Source organism: Pecten maximus, chromosome 4 (assembly GCF_902652985.1).
Source record: "Pecten maximus chromosome 4, xPecMax1.1, whole genome shotgun sequence".
Lineage (NCBI taxonomy): Eukaryota > Metazoa > Mollusca > Bivalvia > Pectinida > Pectinidae > Pecten > Pecten maximus.
In genome coordinates, this window is record NC_047018.1 from 34,594,846 (window position 1) to 34,621,504 (window position 26,659).

The window sequence follows — 26,659 nt, forward strand, 5'->3', positions numbered from 1 at the left end:
TTGATACATCGGCGTTATAAAACGAGAAAAGTAACAGGGATTATGTACAGTAGATTGAATTATAAGGATTAACTCGAATACATTTATTTTCCACTTGGCAGTTTATATAGAGTACGCTCCCCTTTTTGTATGTTTGATATAAAAATAGATTCAAGTTGATCACTAGATATTTCCCATGGACAAGGAAATATAACATTTTCATATTTGCAATTGGCAAATATCTCTACCTGTTAGTGGTGAATATTTCTCGTATACAAATTATATTTATGACCACTGAGTACACTCATTCACTGTAGCAACCTTTGTACTTTGACGTTATCATACACATAATAATTTTTAAAAATATATTTACTGGTGAAATCTGATCAAATATATGTAAAATGTCATCTGAGACTATGATGTTTATCTTATACTATGGTTGTAGGACGTGTGCAAAAAACAAAGAAGAGGAAGTTGTTGGTTTCCTTTAAGCATCACAATAAGAAATATTGTGACTGGAGGTGGATCTATAGAATACATGGTAAGGTCAACCACTCTTGACATTATTGTTGATACTCCGTATACATATGTGTTATGGGAGCGTGGACTTGCAGCCATTACCCTTTTTGCAGGCGTTTTGACTTCTTTACATTATTATATAAGTGTAATGCTACAGTCCCCAGTTTCCTCAACGTTACATAACTTGAGGACATCCCTTAACGTAATTTTTTTTAAGGGAAATCATTTAAGAAAAATACCTTAAGTGTTTTCCTGTTTAAAGCAACAAAGCTTTTTTATGGATAATCATAAGTTTAAAATGTTTCTGAAGTTAGGGAGTATCGATGAACTTGGAGTCTTGTACAGAATATCCAGTACCTTTCTGTTCTGGAGTATACATTATACAAAACAATGTATTGTTTCACGTTTGTTTTGTTTATTATGGAGAGTTTACCTATGTTTGTGTCTGTGTTTTATAGGAATCTGGACCCGTGTATCAGACTCTCCATCATATCCGTGAAACCATCGGAGACACGTGTATGACTGGGATTTCACAGACCTTAATCAATCTGAGAAACAGCATATTATTGATGAACTTCTCCTCATGATCAAAGTAAAGAAAATACATTAAGCTTAATAATTTGCAGTGTCGATTTTCGACGGGTGTATGAAAATTGCCACTGCAAATAACATGCACATCATATCGGGAACATCAAGGTATATTCACCCTTTCTTCAGTGGAATACAATTCAGTTAGATAATGTGATATTGTTCTAGCTTTTAACTTTTGGCATGGATGTTATGGGGCCAACAAATACAAGATGGATTTAAAATTGGAAAATAACTTGACAAGTTTGGGATTCTCCCGACAATTTTTCGGTTAATGCTTTGGTACTACAGTATTAGTTTCAACTCAACAGATATATTTAGACGGGCGTACTATGTTTCCATTTGCGGTGCTCTGCTTATTTAGTGCAGTCCACTAATGTTATGATCGCTGTAATGCGTACTGGGCAAAGATCAGCGTAGATATCTCCCTTTGTATTATAAACCACACACGTCAGTCAATACTACTCTTTGATTCAATATTGTGATTACGTTAAAACTAAATGTGAAACGCGATGTTCTGAACTCTAAATGTAATTATGAATTTTACGAATGTATTATTATAAATTTTGCTTTAAATCTAATATATACATTTGTATTACAGGCAAAACTGCTCTGTGTTATTGATTGGTATACATGTAAACACATTTTTCCACTTTTCCAAACTTTGAAGTGATAATTAGCGTGAGAATTTGCATTACTTATACGTGTTTTATATATTGTTTCGCGTGTCAGAGACAATGGACGATTTGTATTATTCTCATAGTATAGTATTTTGCACTCAATAGGTTGTCGGTAACATAGGGACGCCTGTCCAGTACGTGTATGACAGTAAGTATACAGGAATGGAGGGGGAGACTAAGGATCGGAGACTGGTTCAGGCCTTGTTACAGTGCGCTTACAATACAGGACTTCCCCACAAGGTTTCAAAGACAGCCATATTGGTGTGTAAAGGTTTCCCTCATGAGTCGTGCGCGAGTATTTAGTTTATTTTGGGATTAATAACACTTTTTATTACAAGTACTACCGTATGGGCAGTGAATTGATATACATGTATATGACTATCAGTGAAGTACTATTTTTAGAACTGCAAATTTAACGATATTTTTCTGATTTAATGTTTATAGATTATCAGTTGGTTTCCGTAGCCTAATTCAATGATTCTTTAATATTCTGTTCTCTTAGGCACTTCACAACATGACCTTCACCCCTGAGATGAAAGATACACTCGTTTCTATTCTTATTGATGTGAATCGACCTCCCTCATTGCGCACCACAATATTTGCTCGGCTGGCGATGCAGCCCAACCCCGACCTTGTCGCAGAAATTCTCGAACTGATTAACACAGAGAAAATGGGTTATATGAAGAACTATATGATAACTTATGTCAAGAGCCTACTACAGAACGACCAACCAGACCTTCAAGGGTAGGAGAAGACTTTAATTTCTCGGTCATAATTCCTCAAATTCTCAATTGCTTGATGATGTAGTTTTTGATCATGTTCTAAGCGTTAAGGTGATATAGATCAAATATTTGCTAATGTATTTCTAGCCGGAAACATCATCACAAATATCACATAATGTACAAGAAACGTGTAACTCTCCAGATAACTTCGGGTATTCATCTGTTGGTGTTTTCTGTGTTTTTGTCTTCTAGTAACTGTTATTATCCCTACTCAGTTTTATTTTCATAACACCCATAATTACATTATTGTTTTTATTATATTTTCTTTCCATTGATTTATTTGTGATTTTATTATTTCTTCTTTCTTTGTTACCACTCTTCTATTACACATTTCAGGTTACGCAGTATATGGAAAGAGTTGATTGACGCAAGAAAATTTCCTTATGTAAGTCACGCGTTCGGGTGGACCAAATATGTCGAGATGTCTCGTTACATAAGGTAAGTACTGCTTGTTAATATTTTTATGTGATGAGTAATATATGTATAATGAATATTTATTATTTCTCTCTCTTCTTTGAACCAACATCTTCCTTCCTAATCACCCCCCTCTCTACCCCCACTCCCACCCCTAACCCCGCATGTCTCAGGTATTCACCCTTTTGAAGAAGTTATCGTGTCCTGTCTCTTGGCCAAGATTTTTTCTTTTTCACGTTCAGCATTTTGTGTGTTATGGCGTCTGGTTCGCCTGTTTTCACCATGAGGTACCGGATGTGATGTACTGCTGGGTGTCTTCGACATTATGCGTTTGTGAGGTACACTTTAAAGTTGGGATCAATTCCGCACTCTGCGCATAGCGTATCCTCCAAAAACACGGGCATACAATACACGCGTGCTGACCTGTCCTTAATTGACCACAGCTGTTGAGCAATGCAAAACATAAACCAACCCAAAGCCAAGAAAACCTTTGGTATATATTTGGTACAAGATTTGGTTGTTATGAGGGGAAGTTTCCTGCAGAGACTAACGGACTCCCTAACTGTACTGTTTTTGGCTCGCAATGTACTCCCGTAAAAGTTGTATCCTTTGTGAAATGTTGCTACAGGTTTCCCTTCAGGATGGAATATTTCGGTTTTCAAATAGAACTTGACACTGTTTACAACATCGCCAGTCCTGTTGTCAATGCAGTTGTTCTTCGAATCAGTTACTTCAAAGGTCAGAAGTTTGAGCTCCTGGAGTTAGCTGCAGATATAGATGGTGAGTTGCTCCGTTTATGCTGACCTTCACAACACATGATAACACAAACTAAAACTTTGCGTAAGATAGTGCTTAATTTCATTGAATTTGGTATTTTAGAAAAATTGACGAAACGCCCACAATCCCCACTTTTTAGCAATAATAACGGCATATAGCCGAGCACTGAAACTTTTATAAGTTTCTCTAGCTTTTAAAATGAAAGAAAGAAAGTTATATTCTTTGATTTAAATTTGTTTTTTAGTAGATATTTGGAAAGATCATATCTATTTAAACGTTTTTCTGCATTTTGTCCTACTGTAAAAACACTTTGATAACATATCGTTATTAGAACATATCCACCATTTTACCGGAGTTTTTTTTACTGTATAAAGAAGACAAACGGCTTCTGTTTTAGAATTCCATGTCATTGTGGATGCTATCAAGATATTTTCTTTACCAAGAAGTCAAGGAAACACGGATTCAACACGGGACGGAACGGTGTTCGCTACCTTACAGAAGAACATAGCTGCAGCTATTTTAGGATTGTTTGATAAAATGAATCTTTCACAAACGAAAGTCCCCGACGGCTTAATTCATGTCAAGGTGCTAGGTAAGTGGACCTGTTTGATGAAAATTAGTATTTTTTCAGGCGATCATTTGGAGTGATTTTAAACACTGAACACTGAATTTTCGACGAAAGTCAGAAGTATTGAAAAACATTTTCTTTACATATAAATGTCTTTACTGTCTGTCTATTGTCCGTTGTTGCAAGATTAAATTTTAGAGAGAGAATCATCCTGTGTTAGCGTAAGACTTAATGTGACATTCGCTTATTATGAATGAATGGAAATATTGATTGAGCAAATAACCTTGTCATTTCAGGTAAAGAGTTATTTTTCTTGGAAGTACGGGATTTGTTGACGATCATATCGCAAAGTCGTTCAAAGCAGTCCTTCCAAAACGTTGCTGTGGGATATATACATGAACTGTTGCAGCAGCTACCAATGAAACGGGCCAGGTATCATTAACATATTTACATTACATTACAAAATATGTTCTGTAATACATGTATATATCACCGATGAAGAAATAACAACAAACAAACAAATACATTGCAAACTTTTCTAGGCAATCCCCCAGTTACCAAGACAGAAAGATGAATGGTTTTGTTTGTCTGATGATCCATTTGGAAGGACCTTTCATAGTGAGTTAACCATCCACTGTGTAATGATGTTTAATTCACAACGATAATGTTGGTATGGCAACACACAGTGTAATCTGTGTGATATTTGTATATACATGTATATGTATGGAATGTGGAACTCTGTGTACGTACTCCGCAGTTATGTCGAATGTTGAAACTCCGTCAACCCCAGAAAAATATTGCTATTTTTGTAGAGCCAATGAATGGATACTTCAGGAAGTATACACATGTAAATCATTATCCTCGAGGTTGTATGTGCAAGTTTATCAGTATCAATGCGGGAAATAATGAACGTACAAATTTATGTTACAGTTCTACATCAATGATGGATATGGTGAAGATACTACCCACAGTAGCTGGTTTTCCTATGAACATGAGTGTTTCCACAACAATGAGTATGGGACTGGATTTCGATGCCAGATTGACTATGCCAGATATTCTTAACTTGAACGCTGATGTCCAGCTGGATGCATCCCTTAAAACACAGTGTGTATTTCCATACGTTTGAAAATATGTTTCTCAGTGTTCAAATTATGTATACACATGGAATTGACAAATTCAATATTGAAAATCATGAATTGTTATTGAATAATTTGTTTTTGCACCTCTAAATCCACATTTTAACAATTTCGACCTTTTTTCTTTTCTGTCACCTCCTTGATATCAACACCTAAGGTTCTTAGTATCCTTAATGAGTCATAGAAGGGCGAGCTGCATGCTATTGTTCAATTAAATTTTGGCTCTAATAGCATCTAACTTAAATATTTGTATTGACATTTCCTAATATCTTGTGAGACTATGTTACATAATCCTTTCATGACTTTCCTAGCTCAGACATTGTGAATCCTTCAGGCTAAGTTTGTAAATGCCAATGTTAATCCTTAAGACTAAGTTTGCATATGACAATATTGATACATCAGATTAAGTGTGTATATTACAATGTCAATACATCAGATTAAGTGTGTAGATAAAAATGTCAATACATCAGATTAAGTGTGTTCATGACAATGTTAATACATCAGATTAAGTGTGTATATGACAATGTCAATACATCAGATTAAGTGTGTATATTACATGTCAATACATCAGATTAAGTGTGTATATTACAATGTTAATACATCAGACTAAGTTTGTATATTACAATGTCAATACATCAGATTAAGTGTGTATATTACAATGTCAATACATCAGATTAAGTAATCAGACAATATTACAATGTTAATACATCAGACTAAGTTTGTATATTACAATGTCAATACATCAGATTAAGTGTGTATATTACAATGTCAATACATCAGATTAAGTGTGTACATGACAATGTTAATACATCAGATTGAGGCTGTATATGACAATGTTAATACATCAGACTCAGTTTGTACATGACAATGTTAATACATCAGATTAAGTGTGTACATGACAATGTCAATGCATCAGATTAAGTGTGTACATGACAATGTTAATACATCAGAGTTAGTTTGTACATCACATGTTAATACATCAGAGTTAGTTTGTACATCACATGTTAATAAAATGTACATCAGACTTAGTTTGTACATCACATGTTAATACATCAGACTTAGTTTGTACATCACATGTTAATACATCAGAGTTAGTTTGTACATCACATGTTAATAAAATGTACATCATACTTAGTTTGTACATCACATGTTAATACATCAGACTTAGTTTGTACATCACATGTTAATACATCAGACTTTGTTTGTACATCACATGTTAATACATCAGACTTAGTTTGTACATCACATGTTAATACATCAGACTAAGTTTGTACATCACATGTTAATAAAATGTACATCAGACTTAGTTTGTACATCACATGTTAATACATCAGACTAAGTTTGTACATCACATGTTAATACATCAGACTTAGTTTGTACATCACATGTTAATACATCAGACTCAGTTTGTACTGTTTATCTATGTGCTCCCAATCGAACAGGAAAGCTACAATTTTAAAAGTAATATTGAAGTGGAGCACTGCAGTATCTACACATATAGGCCAAAGGTCGAGAAACACATTAGAGTCTGTGTAAATTTGCGGTGACAGTCAGGTCATATACATAATTATATATACATATAATATAGGCATGATCGAATAAGAAAGTGAATTATCAGTTATCTGTTTTTGCAGTCAAAACTCGTCATCTTGAAGTAAGTTGACCACGGAAAAACTTTTTATTTTTTTTTTTTTATACAATTTCACTGAAGGACCGAGTTAAGAAAGGTCCTCGCGTTATCAAAGTTCGAGATAACAAAGTTTCACTTATTTAGAATGACTACATTATCGTTTAGATGAAACTCTCGAATGTTAAACCATTTATTGAGCCATTGCCAATTATTCAAACTATGTACCTGTTTAGAGTACACTTCAGAGTCATTTCTTGATTCTGAAGTGTAATGATAATTCGATTTGAAATGTTGTAGCTAGTTGCTAGTTCTCGGTTTCTTATTTCTGTTATAGTGCTTCTGTACAATTGAATGGAGAACTAACCACGAGGTTTGGTCAGCACAGTCTTTCTGGTGCAAGAGCCAGTTTTAGGGGACTAGTACAGATGTCAGTAGCTCCGTCTTTACGCTTCAATACTCGGCCTAATCCTCCGAGGGAGTTGGATATCTCTATAAGTCAAACCACCACTGACTCAAATTACACTATAGCAAGTCTGAGGTTAGTATGAGACAGGAATAACGCATGAAAAAAAAAATCGATGTAGGTAAGGTGATAGTTCTCGGGGAAAATACTGCATTGCTTTTTGATTTATTTCGATCCGTCCCCAGCAGAACTTGCATGCCGGTACTAAATTTCGCGGAACACCGCCTTAGTAACTTTGTGAAGTATCTACTTGCATATACATATATATATATATATATTGGTATAACTATTCACTGGTTATTTACTATCTCTAATGATATTATATGATATGAATATGTGTCCGAGACCGATTTCTGAAATTCGAATAATTCCGTATGCAAGTAGAAAGCAAAAATCCTAACGATTTGTTTTATACTGTTGGCTTGTATCTGTGATAGCGGCCATTTGTACTTGGTGAACCAATCCGGAGAGATAGAGGTAGAGGCAGACCCTGAATTCCAGACCACGGTACAGGACTGTGACAGAGGAATACTGTCTACTCTCACGGGCAACCAAGTGTGCTTCACCAGTGTATTTCCCAACACGACCTCATCTACCAGACACGCTTACTTCCCCTTATCAGGGCCGTCTAATTTCAAACTGGATACACGGAAAGTTGAAACGTAAAGAATTCTATTTTCATTTTTATTTCTTTTAATTGGTTTGGCTATCTTTTATTTTACATAAAACGTTCAAAACGATAATGGGAATTGTAAGAATATATTGAACTTGTCCATAAATTGGAAACATTAAAACACTTACACTTATTCTTCATATAATTTGGAAGAAAATATTGCCGAAATGTTTGTACTATGCAGTGGTGATGTAAATTACAATGTCTGGTGTTTTAACAGAGAAACAATCCGTATGTCCGTTGTTCGCAGTAGGAATAGATCCGACCTCCACTTTTGGATCAACGTGACAAGACAAGGTATAATAATAGTGTAACTGTAATATTTGATGACGATTTGTTGACGATGTCTATGACTATGTCGGTGTATAGCTTATTTTCAAAATATTAACTTCTACGGAATATATCGTGACTGATTTACTAGGTGGATGGAATCTGATTGTTAAGACTGCTTGGCTGAAATATACTTTAAACGTTCAAATCTGGAAATGCTGTATATACACGGGGTATTTAATATTTATTCAGCTTACAGCTTGTAGTAAATTAGTATCAAACTAATAGTTCTTATCATTTTTTGTCCAACCACATACATTACCAATATTGTTGACAGAAGGACAAACCTAGCCTTACATTTCTGTTAAAACATTAGGTTCATTTCATAGACCACGTTGGAAATATTCACACTTAAATAGGATATGTTTTAAAATACAATACCCGTGTTAAAATTTCACTTACACAATTGTCAAAAAGTACATAAAACACTCAATCATTTTGTGTGACGATTGATAAGTATCAGACGATGTGAAAATGATACACAGTAAGTAGTGCCCTCCCTGGAGATATTAGTTAACACACTTAACAGCGAGTTCTAAACCCTCTCCGAATGAATCCCTATTATTTACAATCATTGACAACACAAAATTGATCAAACCCGGTAATTAGCGATATTCGTTTTCGTTGAAGGACAAGAGAACACGGAAGGCCTGATCCTACATATCCATAGAAAAGATCGTTTTCGCCTCATGGAAGTGATCATGCCCGCAGCACAGATACATTTTTATGCTAAAGAAGACTATACCTGGTCCTATGAAAGCCTAAACCCTACTAATTATTGGGTGTATGACATACATCTCAATATAACCGGCAGAAGTTTCATCAGATTCTTAGTGAAGGTTTGTTACAATAGGCCAATATGATAATATACCTGTATGCGAAATTAGTGAAGGCAATCATATTTAATGGGTAACTAGTAACGTTTTTATTTTTATCTCATAAGGAACAATACCACAGCAACCTGACCAGGAACAGACTTTCCATCATCTCGTCACGTGAAATCGTTGATGTTACTCTGGCTATTCCCGAGACTAGTCTGGCAGTCACAGTGAACAGCTTTAGGAACAGACCTAACGGACACTACAACACAGCAATTAATGTCACTTACCATTGGTCAGTTCATCTTACTAACACAAATGTATCATTTGCAAAATTGCTATTGTAGTTGCAACACCATATGAAATTGGCGAGATTGCAAGTATGGTTGTTGCATCGTAAACCATTAGCGAGATTTCTAGTATGGTTGTAACATCGCAAACCATTGGCTAGATTGCTAGTATGGTTGTAACAATTGGCTAGATTGTTAATATGGTTCTAACATCATATAAAATGGCGAGATAGCTAGTATGGATGCAACATAGTAAACGTCCTGGCTAGATTGCTAGTATGGGTGTAAAATCATATATAATTGGCAAAATCGTTGTAATGAATACATTATCTCGTACCATTCGCGAGATGGTTGTAAAATCAATTATCTTTTGCTAACTTACACTCACTATTTCAACGACAGACGACATAAGTGATAACCAGAATTCGTGTCAAACAGGTGGAAAGGAATTAATTTGGTAGATTCCTAGGCAAATAATTTGAAAGGTAAAATAATACCGTGACGTAAAACATGTTACATAAAATTGATAAAATGAGGCCAAAATATAGACAGCTTAATTCAACGGACGGGTTTGAAATAAACTTATATCAACAACAGGTAATTTGAAAAATTGCATAACTGAGGTACGACAATATCATTTTAATGAACATAATTAAGTGTGTCATCATTAACCACTACGAAATAAGTGCGAAGATGTGTTTGCCATAAAACAAACGATAACTTGTTTCTTATATGCATATTCCAACATTTCAAGGTTCCAATAAACAGTCTTCCTTTTTCAGAATATCTTAATTACACATTCATAAGAATATTGACCATTCTGAGATTTATTTTGAGAAAGAAGCATACGTCTTTGCTTACACGACGACATTCCTTCGTTATTTATAAAGTCATGTGCTATTGTTTCAGTACTAAAGCTCGTCCCCTGTTGTACCTCCTGCACTGGAACCCTACCCTAGCCGCACAGAATGGAGATGTGTCGGTAACTCAGGTAGTTAACGACGTCATCGTTGGCTACACCGACGCTAACCTATGGAGAGCCAATGACTGTATGCTGCTCAAACTGCCTGGTATTTAAGCATTAATAAGTTGCGTCAATCTATTTTCAATATATCACGACAAACAAGATGGTACCAGGAGTTTGACTGCAGTGAACAAAACACTTTTAATCGTCTTGTTTATTTTATCAACAGGTTTGAAAATCTCTGTGGATAATAAGATGGAAGTAAACTTGACACATGCCAGCCATCACGCTGTCATTGTATATACAATGATTGAATCCCAGGAGGTAAAGTCATTAGTTCTAAAAGTTATATGATGTGATTATCTTAAAAATATTGGAAAAGTATATACTTTGAATATCGGGACGCACTCTTCTCTTTACATAATGGGCTTGGTAATACAAGAAGAAAAAACTCAGGATAAATTTTAATAAATCACGATTCTCTCAACATTTTGGGTGGATGAGTGCCTGGATTTTATAAAGGTGTTAACGTCGTCCGCTTCTGTATACAGAGTGGGCAGATTCATACAGGTCAAAGGTCATAACGTACAATTCCTACTTCATCACAGGGATGGGGTGGGCGTGGTACATTTACAGTAATATCGCCTAGTAAGATGTCCTTTTTGATTGTTAACGGAATGTCTCCTCCCACTGTAGTAGTATATCCTCAAATATATCATCATGGCATTACAATTTGATACGACATTGTTGTTAGATAAGTTGTTATACTCCCTCTTTAGTAAGAAGCAGGGCATACATTTATCACGCCCGTTTATGTGGTAGCCCCTCCGTCCGTGATAACCTTGTGAACTCGGTATGTTATGAACTTTTTGTTAGTTCTTTGAAACACCATAGCATCGCACCAAGTTCTACACCTTATAAGACTTTTGTTGTCATCGGTCAAAGTTGAAGGGTGATAAACCACTTTTAAAATAAAAAAGCTTTTAAACACAATTTTTCATGAACCCCTCGACAAATTAAGTTCATATTAACATCGTAATATCACAATATAAAACTCTAAATATGATTAGAATTTGGAGGTCATCCACTAAGGTTGAAGGTCAAATGATGCAATTAGCCACATCGATAAAGCTGGAACAGTATTTGATATATATCATGAACCCTTTGACGGATTTTCTTTATTAATGCGGGGTTGGACTATATTCATATGAGCCCCTGTTCAATTTGCTTTCATTATTTTGGTGACATAAAGATGTATTAATGTTTTCTGCCATAATGGCAGTAGTACAGCCAGTACTATATGTATAGTGGTACACTGAATATTATTTATATCACTACTTCCTTTTAGTACACAATAATTATGGATACCCAAGTGACCAACCGAACCAATATCACCGACAATAACTACGCCTACTTTATGCTGCTGTCACATAATGGAATGCCCTACAACTTGTCTGTTCGAGGTCATGTGAAAGGTCAAAACCTATTGACAGAAATCGAAAAGGTCTCAAAGACTGAACAGGTAATACATCGAATACATGTTATAGACATTTGACAACTCCATGAATTTAATCTATAAATAAAAAATGGTTTGTAGTTTATTTTGTTACTGCTGTGGCTATATATAGTGGATATTTCATTGTCAATCTCAACACAGAAACAATTATCCAAAATCACTTTTGCTGTTCTTGAGAAACCATTCGAGACAACCTGATGAAACTTCGTAAATTGAGTAGTGATATTGGCTATTCTGTCATGTTCATTGATAAGCTAATAGCTATCTACAGGGCTAAAAATAAATATGTCTCGGCTCTTTTGTCGACTTTACCCTTGTTTGAATAAATAATAGCATGTTTTTGATATAGAAAATATAAACAATGTCACCCATTTCTCTTGTTTCTCTAGTAATTGCTTGTGACTCAGGGAAGATGTGGCCGAGTGTTTAAGGTGTCCCGACACTTTACCACCAGCCCTCCACCTCTGGGTTGCGAGTTTGAAGCCCACGTGGGGCAGTGCATGGTGTCATAGGCCGGTGGATTTTCCTCGGGTACATCGGCTTTCCTCCACCTCAAAAACCTGGCACATCCTTAAATGACCCTGGCTGTTAATAGGAAGTTAAACATAATAAAACCAAATGTGGTTACTAATCTGATTTGTAAGATGACATACAAATACAGGATGATTTTGATCAGTTGATCACTGTCACAGTTCTAATATGGAAACAAAAGCGGAATCCGAGATGAAAAGTTACGTAACATGTGAGCATTATCGTTTAGGGAAAGGCAAGCATAGTTTGCTAGCATTGGTGTCTAATTTAACTGGAAGAATTAATAGTGTCCTTAAATTCAACCTAGTAGAGCTCCTGCAATTATAAAGCTTTCGTTAACGATGTTAAATTCGTACAGATTATTGACATTTCAATTTTATTTTGCTTTCTTTTTTATTACTATTGTTAGGTTTCCTATGCAGACTTAGATAACTTATTCCAGTATGAACAGGCCACACATATTGAAATTGACTTATCAGGATATGTCAATGAGTATGTCTCTCTGTAAATACCTTTTCATTTTCATTGTTATTCTCGAAAAAAATGTTTTTCGGTATTTTTATAGATATGTCGAAGAACTTGACAGGAGCCTCTGGGTTCGACTCCGGGTCTGGTTCTTGCATTTCCCCTCTCCTATGAGTACAATTGCTACACTCATTCTTCCTTCCAATGTAAAAAAGAGAGGAAAATGCAAAGAAAAAAGAACACGTTAACGACATGTAGCTTATGATTGTTAACAGGCAACACCCACAGTCGAGGAAAAGGACATGATGGCTATTGAAAGAAATATGACAGAATCAAATGTGGGAGGGGGCATAGGTAACCGCGGGACGGATCCCTGTATGAAGATACCCGAGAGGACAGTGTTGACTTTGACACTTGTCGGCGTACCCGTGTCCGAGGGGATAGAGATGAGGTTTGACAGTAACTACAGCAGACAAGTGTGTGGGGAGCAAGTACTATACCGTACAACAGGTGTGTACGGTCGCCAGCTTAAGAACACACGTATGAACTTCCAGTAAGTAAAAACATATACAATAAATACGTTACGAACACACGTTGTACTTCCAGAAAGTTATATAATTTCATTTTATACGCTAGTCAATTCAATCAAAATATCTAAACTCGGCCTATTTGAAAATTTATTTTCTGGATTCGTTTCCGAAAGATAAGATATTATAAGTAACAAACTATTTAACTGATATCATTTGCATCTAGCTACTGGGCGACACTAGATATGGCTGTTTCTAAGTCAAATGATACCTTGGATCAGCAGGAGGCTGTGGTCAGGTCCAAATCATACAGAGGCAACTTCCGTTTCCGGTTCCAATATTTTAATGCAGTTCACGTAGTTCTAGACTACAGCAGTCAATTGGTCAACACTTCTTATCTTCTGCACGTTTATCAAATTCCAAAAGAGGGATATTACCTTCTTATCCACTGCAAGTTGCAGACGACAGAATGGCCAGCGATCAATTTCAACGTCAGAAGTGAGTGATTTTATGGTGACATATGATTGTTGAATACAAAACGCGTATTCATTGGCGAAAATTGTATAAATGATGCAAAAGTCAATAGTACATGTAAACATAATTTCAGTAGTAGATACAGTAATAAGTAATACTTATCTAATTGCATCATGCGAATGTTTTGTCCTTCTAAGGTTAAAGTACCTTAACCAGATCACCAAACAGACATATTGTTCATAAAATTTATAAAAACGTAAGAGAATGCAACATATTTATTCCTAATTATAACAGGTGCTATTTTTTTCTCCTTATGTCACTTAACTCGTAGTTTGATGGACAATGGGCAAAACATTTATATAGCTTTGTATTCTAAGGCTAAAACATTGTAGATTTAAAACTGACTTTGTGAAATATTGGATCTGGGTCTCACTTAGGACTCGAAGTGATAGTACGAGCGAAAAGTACAATGACGTTTGTGTGTATGATTGATTAATTTTTCAGATTTGTATAGTTGGACTGATCATTTGATTCAAGAAAGGGAAGTAACGTCCACTTGGCTTGATGTCAACACAGAAGCTCACTATTACATACAGCTGTTTTCTAGCAAATTGGAGATAAAATTTAACCACATCATTGACTCGCGGGTAAGTGTACGTTTAAAAAAAGAAGAAGGAAAAGAAATCATTTTATTGTAAGAAACTTCAATTTGATAAAATTGAACCGATTCGTAATAGCAGCCATGTTTTTAAGCAGTTATATTTACATAAAAATATGCACTTTATATATAGCATGTTCAACTCTAAACTAGAAATGTTGGTTCTTTACCACATGATGCCCGGTGACCGCAATATTAAAATGATTTATTGAGAGCAATCATAATATAGCATAATGATTTCAGTGCAAAAAGTAAAAGTATGATAACTGTTAAAATACTTACACTGTACGTTTACAGTATTGCTATCCATATATAACATTAACATCAAAATTTTTCACGTTAATTTGCATCAGGACCAAATCGAATATTTCTAATTCCAAGCTGCATTATTTCAACATTTGAACTCCTTTAAGTAGCTATATTCTTACCAGATAACTAGGAACAACAAAATACTCCGATCAATTGTACAACAAAGAAAGGGAAACAGCCAGTTTATTTTCATCATGATTATCCTATCAATCTATTTCGCAAATCATACATGGTTTTAGCGTGTTTCTCCTTAATCTACTGGGAAGTAGACAAGCTATAGACTCTTGTGAAGTAAAGTCTTGTGTAGTATAAGCTTTTATATTAAAGACACGTAAATACTTCTTTTCAGCTATAGAGAATGTAATGAAGATATTTGATGTTGTGAATGTTTTGTTGAAGTTCGATATTTCCATATTTTTTGTTATATTTATAATATTATCTGAGGTCAATTGGTGTTTCCCGTGTCAAAATAACTTTTTTTTCAAATCTAAATATTTCATTTACACCGAATTTATACAATATTTTCCTAAACGAACACACCTTTTAGATGCCATGGTTACCAGGAAGAACAAACATCACCGGTTACTATGTGGATTCAGATGACGGTTTACCACGATTGTTAGTGAGTCTTGAGAGGTCAGAAGGCACGATCGCGTTAAAGGCTGATCTGATGAACACCACCCTCGGCATTCTCAATGTAACATCCCAAAAGGTATATAACATCACTATCTGAATTAGTTTTAGCGTCATCTTAAGCAATGGACTGCCTTGTTGTGGTAATTATAGAACCCATAAATAAACGACAGCTGTGTAAGCAGACATAATTAGCATAATGTTGTACATTTGCACGCAACGCATGTAAATTATGACGACTATAAAAACATAGCATGGCAGTTCAATTATAATGTTTACATTTTTTGCTGTTTAAGCGATATTTAGATCCGATATACACCAAAATATCCTATTCATGAACGACAGTGCAATTCTTCAGATCGAATAGCCATTAATTTTGACCTTTAAATGTCGACGTTCCCATGGCTAGAATTACGACGTTATTTTTCAAACGGACTAGCTACGGATAGCTGTCAATAGTTCTTAAAATCACACTTCATTTATATTATATGATATGGCAATGTCATGTAAATATACTTTTATTAATTTTCTAAATTATCTGAATAGAGGAACACGTATTCCTTCTATTTATTTACATTAAGTATCAACTCTAAACGTATGTCGGTAGTTACGCTTTCTTGTTGTTATATCTATGTTTAACACATAATCAAAAATATATAAACCAGCAATCGGCATTTTACTATGAGCAAGTATCTTTCACTGTTGAAGCTCGATGAGGAAGCGATGTCTTTATTCACTTGGGAGATGGCGCTGACAAGCTCGCTTGCGCTTACACACACCATTAATTGGAATCCCGATCTAGCCGAAATTGTTACACTCGATGCTGTTGGTCGGTTTAGACAAGTTCGAGTGGTACTGGTGGAGGTAGGAGAGGTTCTCCTGCTAAATGCCAAAAAACCTGTATTTTTGATGGCAGTTCCCTATGCGAACATGGTATGTGGCGAATTTCATTGGTCAAAAAAGTATACGTATCCATGAAATATGTAGTGGTATAATTCATGGACAAATATTATTTATTTTCATGATTGAATACAAAGAGCTTTAGGACAATTTGATATGTTGTAAATATCAATGGATGGGAGAAATATCCTTGGCATGTTCTACTGGTAGTGAATCTCCTTCATATTGTTATATAAGTAAAGAGTAAAGGAAGGTTAAAACTCAAATGTTTATGTGTACTTTTTAGAGTCTCTTCAAGAGGTCATCTAACGGCTCGAGTCGACATGACGTTTATATATGTTCTGTACTTTGTGTAACACTTCAAATGTTTTATTACATGATGTAATGTGAAGCGCATTAGAGTTATTGTACAAATTATATAGTACGCTATTAAAATATTGTATATTATTATTAATGATAATTAATATTAATACAAACGGGAGTGTTACAATCTCTATTTCAGACAGTAGGGGTGATGATAGAAACCTACTTATATCCGTACCTGCAATTCCATGTTCAGAACGGTGGACCTGGGTCCTTGTACGAGGGCATCGACTTTCAAACCACTACAGACGAAACAGAAAATAATGGGACTGATGAATCGGGAGCAGTTCCATCATATACATCTAGTTATGGTATTGTAGTTCATTGCAGTTGTTCGTCATACCATTCGTACATTCAGCTTAGCAAACCGGTATTCTCAGTCACATTTTGCTCTGTACATGTATATGATATTCAGAAATGAGTGACACCCGGCGTTCAATATACAGAATCTACACCAATTAAAATACTTCGAGATGATTAATGTCTGTACTATTTTCTTCGGTTCGAAATATAGACAGTAATATGACATGTTGATACCTGAATCGGAGCCAGTTTACCTACATTTGTTTCAGCTGATTTATACTTACGCATGGTGTCAAGAAACGTTGGAAAAGTCCTGATATGGATGGGTAGGGTCAATGTCCGCCCGCCATGGATTGTAGATCGTTTGATAGACAACCTACTGCGTCCCTCAGTAGAGAAATTATTAGCTGAGTCTCGTATCATTTTCACGGCACCTCTCATCAGAGTAACCTACTCTTTACCTGTGAGTATAACAATGGAGGGAAACTTTCGAAACCTTAGTTAGATTATCTTTTCCTATGACTTACTGTAAACACTAATTTGTCATGCTTCGAATTTTCGTGTTGAAGCAAAGAGGAAATTATGGAATACACCAAAAGTTTTCTTATTAATAAATATATTTGCAGGGCCATATATTTCAATTAAGTTTTTCTCCAAAATTTAAAAAGGTATAGAATCTAGAATCTCTTGAAAATTGATCATGAGGATGGTTTTAGATATAAAGTAATAAAATAGTCAGCCAGCAAGAAATTCACGTATTTAACATATACCCTCATCAATTATCATGATGGATTTTTAAAACTTGTAGTCAGTATTTTTTGTATGTATAAAGTATTGTAACATATTCACCATGTAGCTTGAATGGTCGGGTAGCACAGTTATAACACACATGCCTTTAACCTACGCGACCAAGGTTCGATTCCCCGATCGGACGTGAAAAGGTATGGTGTCACCTGCCCGACCATGTGGGTACTCCGATTTCCTCCTACAGTAAACCCCGCGGGCGTTTCTGTCCGGGCCAACAAGGGTCATACATGATATACATTGTTTCTAAAAGAAAGTTTGCTTTCACCAGGTGAAAAGTATAAAGGTGTATCTTTAACGCTGTAAATATTACATGAGTACAGCGTCTTTTCTATATAAATATGGAAACACAAGTTCTCAATATTTTGCCATCATTTTTGTTTCTTTTTTTAAATTTCTCTATAGAGGTCTCGTAAGCATATATATATCCATCATCAACAATTAATTCAATTGATAACAATTGAAACACGTGTCATTTCCCATGTTGCAATTGATAATCTGCTAGTGATATGATTTATTTTACTCCACACCAAATACATCAATCTACTACAAAAGTATTTTTTCTCTCTAATATTTATTTATTTAATTTATTTTAATTATGCGATCTCTTCGAGTAGTTATTTTTCTAAATTTCTTACAGGCTGGTAAAGAACCATTTGAAAGGTTTTGATGAGTCTCGATACTGAGAGATATAGTTGGGAGTCAAAATTTTAGCAAGTCCTACATGATAAGCGCGAGTCCAGATATCAAATATCAGAGTCCCATAATCATATTTGAGGGTACAGGCGTTGATGATTTCATAAACTGATTTAATGGATCAGCGTTGTGGTGTATATATCACATCTTTTGATAGGCAAACGTCTGTTGCCGCGGAACTAAAGGATTATTTACAGCGGAAAACTAGTAATTGTTATTGAGATAATCGTGTCCAAGATTCATTATTATATTTAAAACAAGCAATATGTTTAACAGTATGCTTGATCTAGCTGTTTTGAGAATTTCGACATGTGATACGTTATATACGAAAAGGCGTCTCATGAATAAAGCCCTAAACAAAATCGACGCTTTTCTTATTAGTATTGTGGCACTTTTTTGTAGGACAATTTTAGAGCAACATACAGCTCTCGTTACCTGGAAGGGGTGTATAGACGCTTGACAAAAGGTCCAGGTAGAACCGACAAACGTCTCGAGGCATTCGTCTTCAACGGCCAATACCTAAAGACATACTACGGTCGAACTTACTTCATTCCTGGTATGTGTTGTTACCTTCCACCTGAAACTATTACATAACCTCGTAAAGACAATGCTTATCATAAATGGTATAATCATATCACAAATTATTAACTTGGGTAGCGTATATATTTATCACTGATGCATTTATACATGTTACCTCATGAACCCTTGGGTAGATTTCATTCGTATTCACACCATAACGTAACATAATAAAAGCTACATTGGATTATATTTTGGTGGTCATCGGTCAAGATTAAAGACCAAAGTAAACACTTGACCACTTTAGAAATCAAAAAGCTTGTGGAAAAGATGTCCTCTGAATCTCTGGAAAAATTAAGTTCATATTATAATATCGCAGAATGGCATTTCACACCTGATAAGATTGTCGTCAGTCAAGTTTGAAGGTCAAAGGCTGCACTTTGCCTCTTTCAAAATAAGTAAATAAATAATATATATTTATTTGTGTATAAAAAAAGGATTGGTTTGATTTGATATCATGAATCTCTCTTTGTTTCTATTTTAATTATTAATGTCAATTCATCACAATTAACTAGAGAAAAAATAATAAAAAATACTTTCACTGCTCTTTCAACACAAAGAATACAATTGACTAATCATAAAACAAGAGGCAAAAGTACAAATCATGCATATCAACAATGTTGGAGGTTACAAAGGAAATACAATTAAAATCAATAGAATAATTTTTGAAATGATATATAAGAACTAACTTTCAGTTTTTAATGTTTGAATGTGAAGCCAATACTGGTGTACAAGAATGAGCTATATGTTGGTATACTGAAGACGCAATTACATATCCCCTATTTTTCTGACATGTACGAAATATCGAGCCTAACGAGCTATGTCTACAGGATTTATTTGTTGAAGGATCTGACAACTATGAACTTAAGATTGTTCACAAAAGGTTATAAAATGAGATTATTAAAACTGAATTAGAAAGTAAAGTGATATACGATTTATTGTGCTTCAGGAAAGAAATATTTGTTCTGTAGATGACCAAGCCGCTGACTGTATCCACCTGTTGGCCGGAGACTACAGCCGTGAAACGTTCGCATTGTTATTATCACGTCAGGGTATCAGTGTGGTCACCAGCCAGATGTCGGTCACGTTGGAATTTGGTGGAAACGTCTTCCGTGACAACTGCCCACGCCCTTTGTAAGTAACCACAAAAGTTCTCGTATCTAAAAACGGACATTATATAGAAAAAGCTCCCTGCTTCATTTAAAAGAAATTAGTGTAAATCGCTTAAATAAAGATGTTGATATATATGTTTATAGTTAATAATCACTTATAACATATTGAGCATGGTTACTGCATACATATATCTTTATTCATTTCTTTTTTTTTATTTTCACGATTTGTTACATTATTTCAAATGTGTTTAGGCGTTTGCCGTTAGGACGTGAAGGGAGTCGAATCCATGTGTTGATGAAAGGTGACAATACGGTTCTGACCACTTTATACGGCGTTCGTGTCTCGTGCAAACACCAACATGGCATGTGCCGTATCTCCTTGTCTGGAAATCTATTCGGTCACTCTTGGGGTCTTTTGGGCAGTAACGACGGAGAATCAGGCTCGGACTTCCAGCTCCCCACTAAATATATCACTCCAGTTACCAGTGAATTCATCCAGGGATACGTTGTAGGAGGCCCACCTAAGTGTATTTCCCTCGGTTCCGCCAACCAAACAGGGTTTGACGAAGAATTACATCCTCATCACCAGGTCCTGAGCAACATACAAGCACGATGTAGTGAAGACATGGCAAATGAATGCAACAGACAATTTACACATGCAAAAACTGTTTCTTCGTGTGGTTCATATGTATCACCTCAACTGTTCTTGGTAAGTTTACATGCTACTTTTATGATATTATCGACCTGTGAATTTTCTATCTATAAAAAATAAAACATTAATAAAATAAATAAAGATACTAATAAAGAAGAGCCGAAACACAAAATTCTAATGCAAACTGATACTGGTTTCTGTAAAGGTAAATATTATCTTGAAGACAGTTTGATGTTGAAACGAAGCAAGTAATCTTGGGTTGATTAAATAATTGTTTTTGCATTTTCAGGATAGCTGTTTGTCCGAAGCCAGAAGCTGCGGGCGGGTTGCATATGATGCTTGCAAGCATATCCGTGCATATCAATATGCCTGCAGTTTGAAGTTCGTCTATGACACACTTCACGGTAACGTTTTAACGAGTAAAATTTATAGAGCAACAGGTCCATGACATGCATACATAAGTTTATTAAAGAATCAGTAAGTTTTATAACTTAATGTTATATAATATTAGACTTTTTAGTGTTTTTGAAAGTGTTTGTCATTTGCATATTAGTATACTGATCACATCGTACAAATGTTGACAAGAGGGATACTCAATTAAGACGGAAAATGCACTTTCATTACAGTGAACTGTAGCCTCGAGTCTGCATCCCGAAAAGGAGACGGTCGACGGCCTGTTGATATTGTGTTAGTCGTGGATGAGAATTTGGGATCCTCGCGAACAGACATAGAGGCCCATGTGGAGACTCTACTACACATTGTAAAATATAATTTACGCAATGTACAGCTTGGGATCGTCGGGTATGGAGGAAATGTTCAAATCTCTAAAACTCTAGGCCCGACAGCCTCCACAAGGTAGGTTTGCACATATTATAAAGACCTGTTTCTTTGTGTAATAGCTTTTCCCCTTTCCTTTTTCTAATGCTAGATTTATTCCTGTCGGTCTCTCACTAGGTGATATGTGTCATATTTATGCTATCAGTCCGGGCTTAAATGACTATAGCTGTTGAAGAATGCAACATCATACAAAAACAATAGAGAATACCCATATAACTAGGAACCCATTATTCTTACTCAAAATCAATAAAACGAGGGCAAATACGAACAAAAATGTAGATTTTCAGACCTTCGAAAAAGTACAAGGAGTATAAGATCAGATGTTTCGGAAGGTTAAGCGTCTTCTGCTTCATCAATGACACTCGCCACAAAAATCTAGGTCAAATCCGGTTTAAGTCATATTCTGATAATGAGCACTAGGTTGGAGGTAACGAAAATGTCTGACATCATATCTCACAAGGAAATAAAATATTTTAAAATGAGATCATGATATCGATAATAAAACGTATGGTTTACTATCGGAATACAACTGTGAAGTTTGCATTATGACACTCATTTTATGCTTTTGTTTATGTGCTTCTCGTAATAAAAAAGTATTTTCAGCAGTGCGCGACATTTTGAAAATATACAAATCCCATTAACACTTTCTACATTAAATGTTTAGCATATCAAAGACGTATTTTTAGCATTTTCATACAATAGGTACATGGTAACCTTGGATACGTTGGATGTTGGCACGGATAACTCTCAATGGAAAACAGCGTGGAAACGGCTTCCAAACGTAGATACAATGGACGGTGCATTGGATATGGCGGCTAATTACCCATACCGTCTGAACACTCAGAGGGTTGTCATAGTGATGTCAAGGGATGAGGTTAGTGGGCAAGATATCATTTCTATTTGATAAGTTGCCATTATAATATTTGTTTTCTGGAATATCCGAGACCTGGGTTTCCATGGGTTGGTCATTAAATTACGAAATATAAAAAGTTTGACTTTCTGAAGAAATGTTGTATTTGGTGTTATAATTTTCTCCATAAAAGCTTTAATGAGTTTAATTTTTATGAAATGGTGAATCTGACATATTTGTATAGATACGACTGGGGTTTGAATGTTATATATTGGAAAACATAGGTTAAGAAATTTCGTTTACATGAATTTGTGTCGATAGTAAATACATATCAATACCTGATCAGGCATTGACCGACTGGTACCTAGTGGTAATTAAATATTCCCCCTTTTTCGATACAATATCTTCATTGACCTTCGTTATATGGCATACAGTCTGATACCTTTTCTGTTTCGTTTCAGAATCCATATGTAAGTGATGACGTGAAATCCACATTTGAAAACCTTAATATAATTGTGAATTCCTTTGGGAGCTACGACTCTGTGGATCCCTCTGACAAGTCAATGGTATAAACTGGGACAATACTGTTATATACCGGGACTGGTTATCGACGTACCGCACTCTTCCACTTCCTGAGGTATGAGTTTTTTGTGTACAGTAAGTCACGGCTAGTTCATGATGCAAAATAACTTCAGTAAGGAAGCAATATTTTCATTTTCTTGAAAAGGAGTATTATTAACTCTGACGAAAGCCATCATATGCACAATCATCATGAAGAGAACTTTAAGTTGAGGCCTTAAATGGAACTCAACACACTTGAAGTTTATTTGTAGATATTATATGCATATTATTGTTTCCATATCCTTTAGTGCCACTGCGGTTAAGGCAAATTAATATTAAGTCAATTTCACATTGCAAGTGCAAGATTGTCAATTGAGGAAAAACTTTCATGAATATATATAGATACATTTTATTTATCTAATAACTCAGATAAAATACGTTTGACAGATTTTTAAGTTAAAATTTGAGGGCGTAATCTGACGGAGGCTGTCATTTTCATCTTTATAAAACATAACGCCACTTTCTATAGTACGCCTTCGTAGTGAGTTTCTTCTGACTCATTCTATGAAAAACGCCCCAGGGTTCATTACACTACTGTCATATAAAAAACAATAGTTGGGCGGACTCACTGTCCAGCAGGCCTAATAGATGATAAAATAAAACAAATTGCATGCTATGATTGTATTGTAAAATTACATCAGCTTCCAAGCAATTTTCCTATTAATGAAATATCATATAAAAATTCATGTTTATAATTAGGAAAAACGATGATCTTAATCAATCTGGGTGGCCCGTAAGGTCTAAAGAGTACATGGGGTAAGACGTGATTGAGATTACTCTATGCCTTACATTATAAACAATTACATCAATTTTAAATAGAAGAAAATTCAAATTTCGTTAATATATACTATATACTACTGAATGCTGAGGGGGTGGTAGAACAGTGGTACCACACTCGCCTCTCGTTTAGGCGACCAGGTTTCGATTCACTAATCGGATGTGAACAAGTATGGGAGGCACCTGCTTCTTGTTTTTCCATCATAGTAAGACTCCTCGTGCTCTTCCGTTATGGCCAACAGTGTGATTAACATAAGTTGTCATAGCTTTGTGAAGTAAATTAAATTTGTAGTTATTAGTGATCGGTAGCAAGACAAAGAATTTCATATGCTAATTTTGCAAGTTTATACCGTAACTACGTTCTTGACGCCTAAATAGTAGAAACTTTCATGCAATAGCATGTATGTAGTGGATTTGTTTTCAGGGGGTTAAATATAAGTAATACTTTCACAAAAGAGTCATGCAAAAACACTGATTTATAATCAATGCATTTACAGGGTTTAATAAAGACTGTGTTAGGTGTTGTGAAGATTGTATTAATACAGATACCTTGATTTTAGGGGAACCTTGTGGAGCTTGTGGTCGCCACCAAGGGTGCGATATTCAATGCTGATCCGATTCTTAAACGTCGCAAGAAGAGGTTGAGGTTTATCGTCAAACACATCAAGGAACAGATCAAGCTGAATAACATCTGCTAAATGTCGTCACAAAATTTAAATGTTAAAATTGTTATATATAACATTGATTCTTCTTATCAATATCACATCGGAAACATCAAATCTAGATCGGTTTGAAATATATTTATATGTTTCGTCGTAAATATTTTCTATCCATCTGTTGTACAATATTGAGTGTCTGGATAATCATCGAATAAAATAGAGAAAGTGTTTAAAACCTTCAACAGTGTAGTTTAAACATTAATTAAGCTATGTCGAACACTAACATTCTGTTCTCCAAAGTAACACTTTTTCATTTTTTTCTCCAGATCTAATTTCTTGGAGATTTGGAGATTATTTCAGCATTTGTTTTGGTTAGGATGAAATTAATGATTTTTTTCTTGCCATTTGAAATGCGAGATAACAATGCTCCTAAAACATCCCAGCTATCCAATTTAGCTTTGTTGATGAAATTGATCTAATTAAGATACAAATCATGTAAAAGTTTTACTCTAAAAATATCCCTATTATATGACATACGTATTTAGCATATAAGCAGAATAGATAATTTCTCGGATATGCTTCGCAACGTTGTTCTGTCTACATATAAAAAGCATAATTAACGTTTTCTTAAAAGGCACTGAATGAAATTGTGACAACAAAAATGTGTTTCAGTTTCTGGATCATACAACTCGAAGAGGTACATGCAGATAATGATATTACAGCATAATTATTAATTAGTTTATTAAGATGTAGTAACAGCATTTTTCTTACCGTAAATCCCATCGTGGCAAGTACTTTTTACATATTTTTACCCACATTTTTAGACGCTTTTATCTTTATTTTCTACTTACATACTTCATATTTTTACTTACATTTTTAGACGTTTTTTTTCTTTATTTTCTTCTTAATATTTAATATTCTGATATAAGATATCGATTGATCGAGCATGTCAGTATAAGCTATAATACAGACACATGTAGTTAAGTGTATTGCAAATTTAATTAAACATAGAATTTTTGATTACCGGTATATTATCACTAGATTTTTATTGTACATTTGAACGCTGAGTGAAATAGGTATAATACTGAACTAAAACTAAAATAATATTATATACATGTTAACTATTTTTTATATTTTTATACTATGTGCAAATTTGTAAAAATATGTGATGCGATAATAAAATATATTACATACTCTTTAAATGGTTTTTGTTTTTTTCTCTCAATTCTGACCAGCGCGATATATAGCGGACTACCGTATATGGCTCAATATATTCGCACGATGTGTTAGCCCTTGTATCAAACTATGCTCTATTCTGTAGTTTTACTTTGTTAACCATGTTTTAGCGAAATAGACGTAAATTAAACTGTAGTGAAAATTCCATCGTTAATTGAACGAGTTAATCATCGCACCAAACCTATGTGAAACTACAGAAGTAATATAGTTGCTACAGAAGCGATGCGTTTATGAAACTATGTAACCACTGAGTCAGTGCGTGAGTGCGTGTATGTATCTGTCCGTCCGTGATAAGCTTGTGTACAAGATATCTCATTAACCCCTTGACATATACCGTTCATATCCACACCAAAACACCACAGGATCAAATCTACATTTCATTAGATTTTAATGGTCGTCGGTCATGCGTTCATAACACTTTGCAATATAATCGGTTTTGTAATCTGAAAATGATGTAAAACGGAAAATAACGATATGTGAATGGGGTCATACTTCTAACTCCAAATTGGTAACTCTCAGGTAAAATATGAACAAAATGCAAATTTTATG

General features: G+C 34.9%; 1 protein-coding gene across 1 annotated transcript; it reads left to right on the forward strand.

Annotated features, from left to right (window-relative positions):
• Nucleotides 1-999: 999 nt before the first annotated feature.
• Nucleotides 1,000-26,659, forward strand: LOC117325922. The gene is made up of 31 exons (XM_033882436.1): nucleotides 1,000-1,090; nucleotides 1,872-2,027; nucleotides 2,269-2,510; nucleotides 2,885-2,986; nucleotides 3,591-3,742; nucleotides 4,137-4,331; nucleotides 4,604-4,739; nucleotides 5,238-5,411; nucleotides 7,408-7,611; nucleotides 7,974-8,198; nucleotides 8,430-8,506; nucleotides 9,170-9,378; nucleotides 9,483-9,652; nucleotides 10,557-10,717; nucleotides 10,841-10,935; nucleotides 11,960-12,133; nucleotides 13,399-13,676; nucleotides 13,877-14,148; nucleotides 14,629-14,771; nucleotides 15,639-15,803; nucleotides 16,433-16,657; nucleotides 17,127-17,298; nucleotides 17,560-17,753; nucleotides 19,193-19,346; nucleotides 20,338-20,500; nucleotides 20,731-21,187; nucleotides 21,420-21,534; nucleotides 21,757-21,985; nucleotides 22,670-22,841; nucleotides 23,279-23,454; nucleotides 24,776-26,659. The coding sequence occupies exons 1-30, from the start codon at nucleotides 1,082-1,084 to the stop codon at nucleotides 23,387-23,389; spliced, it is 5,331 nt and encodes a 1,776-aa protein (XP_033738327.1). The 5' UTR covers nucleotides 1,000-1,081; the 3' UTR covers nucleotides 23,390-23,454; nucleotides 24,776-26,659.

What these genes read in the sequence shown, in the direction of transcription:
- LOC117325922 (XM_033882436.1), top strand. An exon ending in TTTCAAAGACAGCCATATTG is followed by an intron (nt 2,028 to 2,268) that starts GTGTGTAAAGGT and finishes CTGTTCTCTTAG; the next exon opens with GCACTTCACAACATGACCTT. An exon ending in GACAACTGCCCACGCCCTTT is followed by an intron (nt 20,501 to 20,730) that starts GTAAGTAACCAC and finishes AAATGTGTTTAG; the next exon opens with GCGTTTGCCGTTAGGACGTG.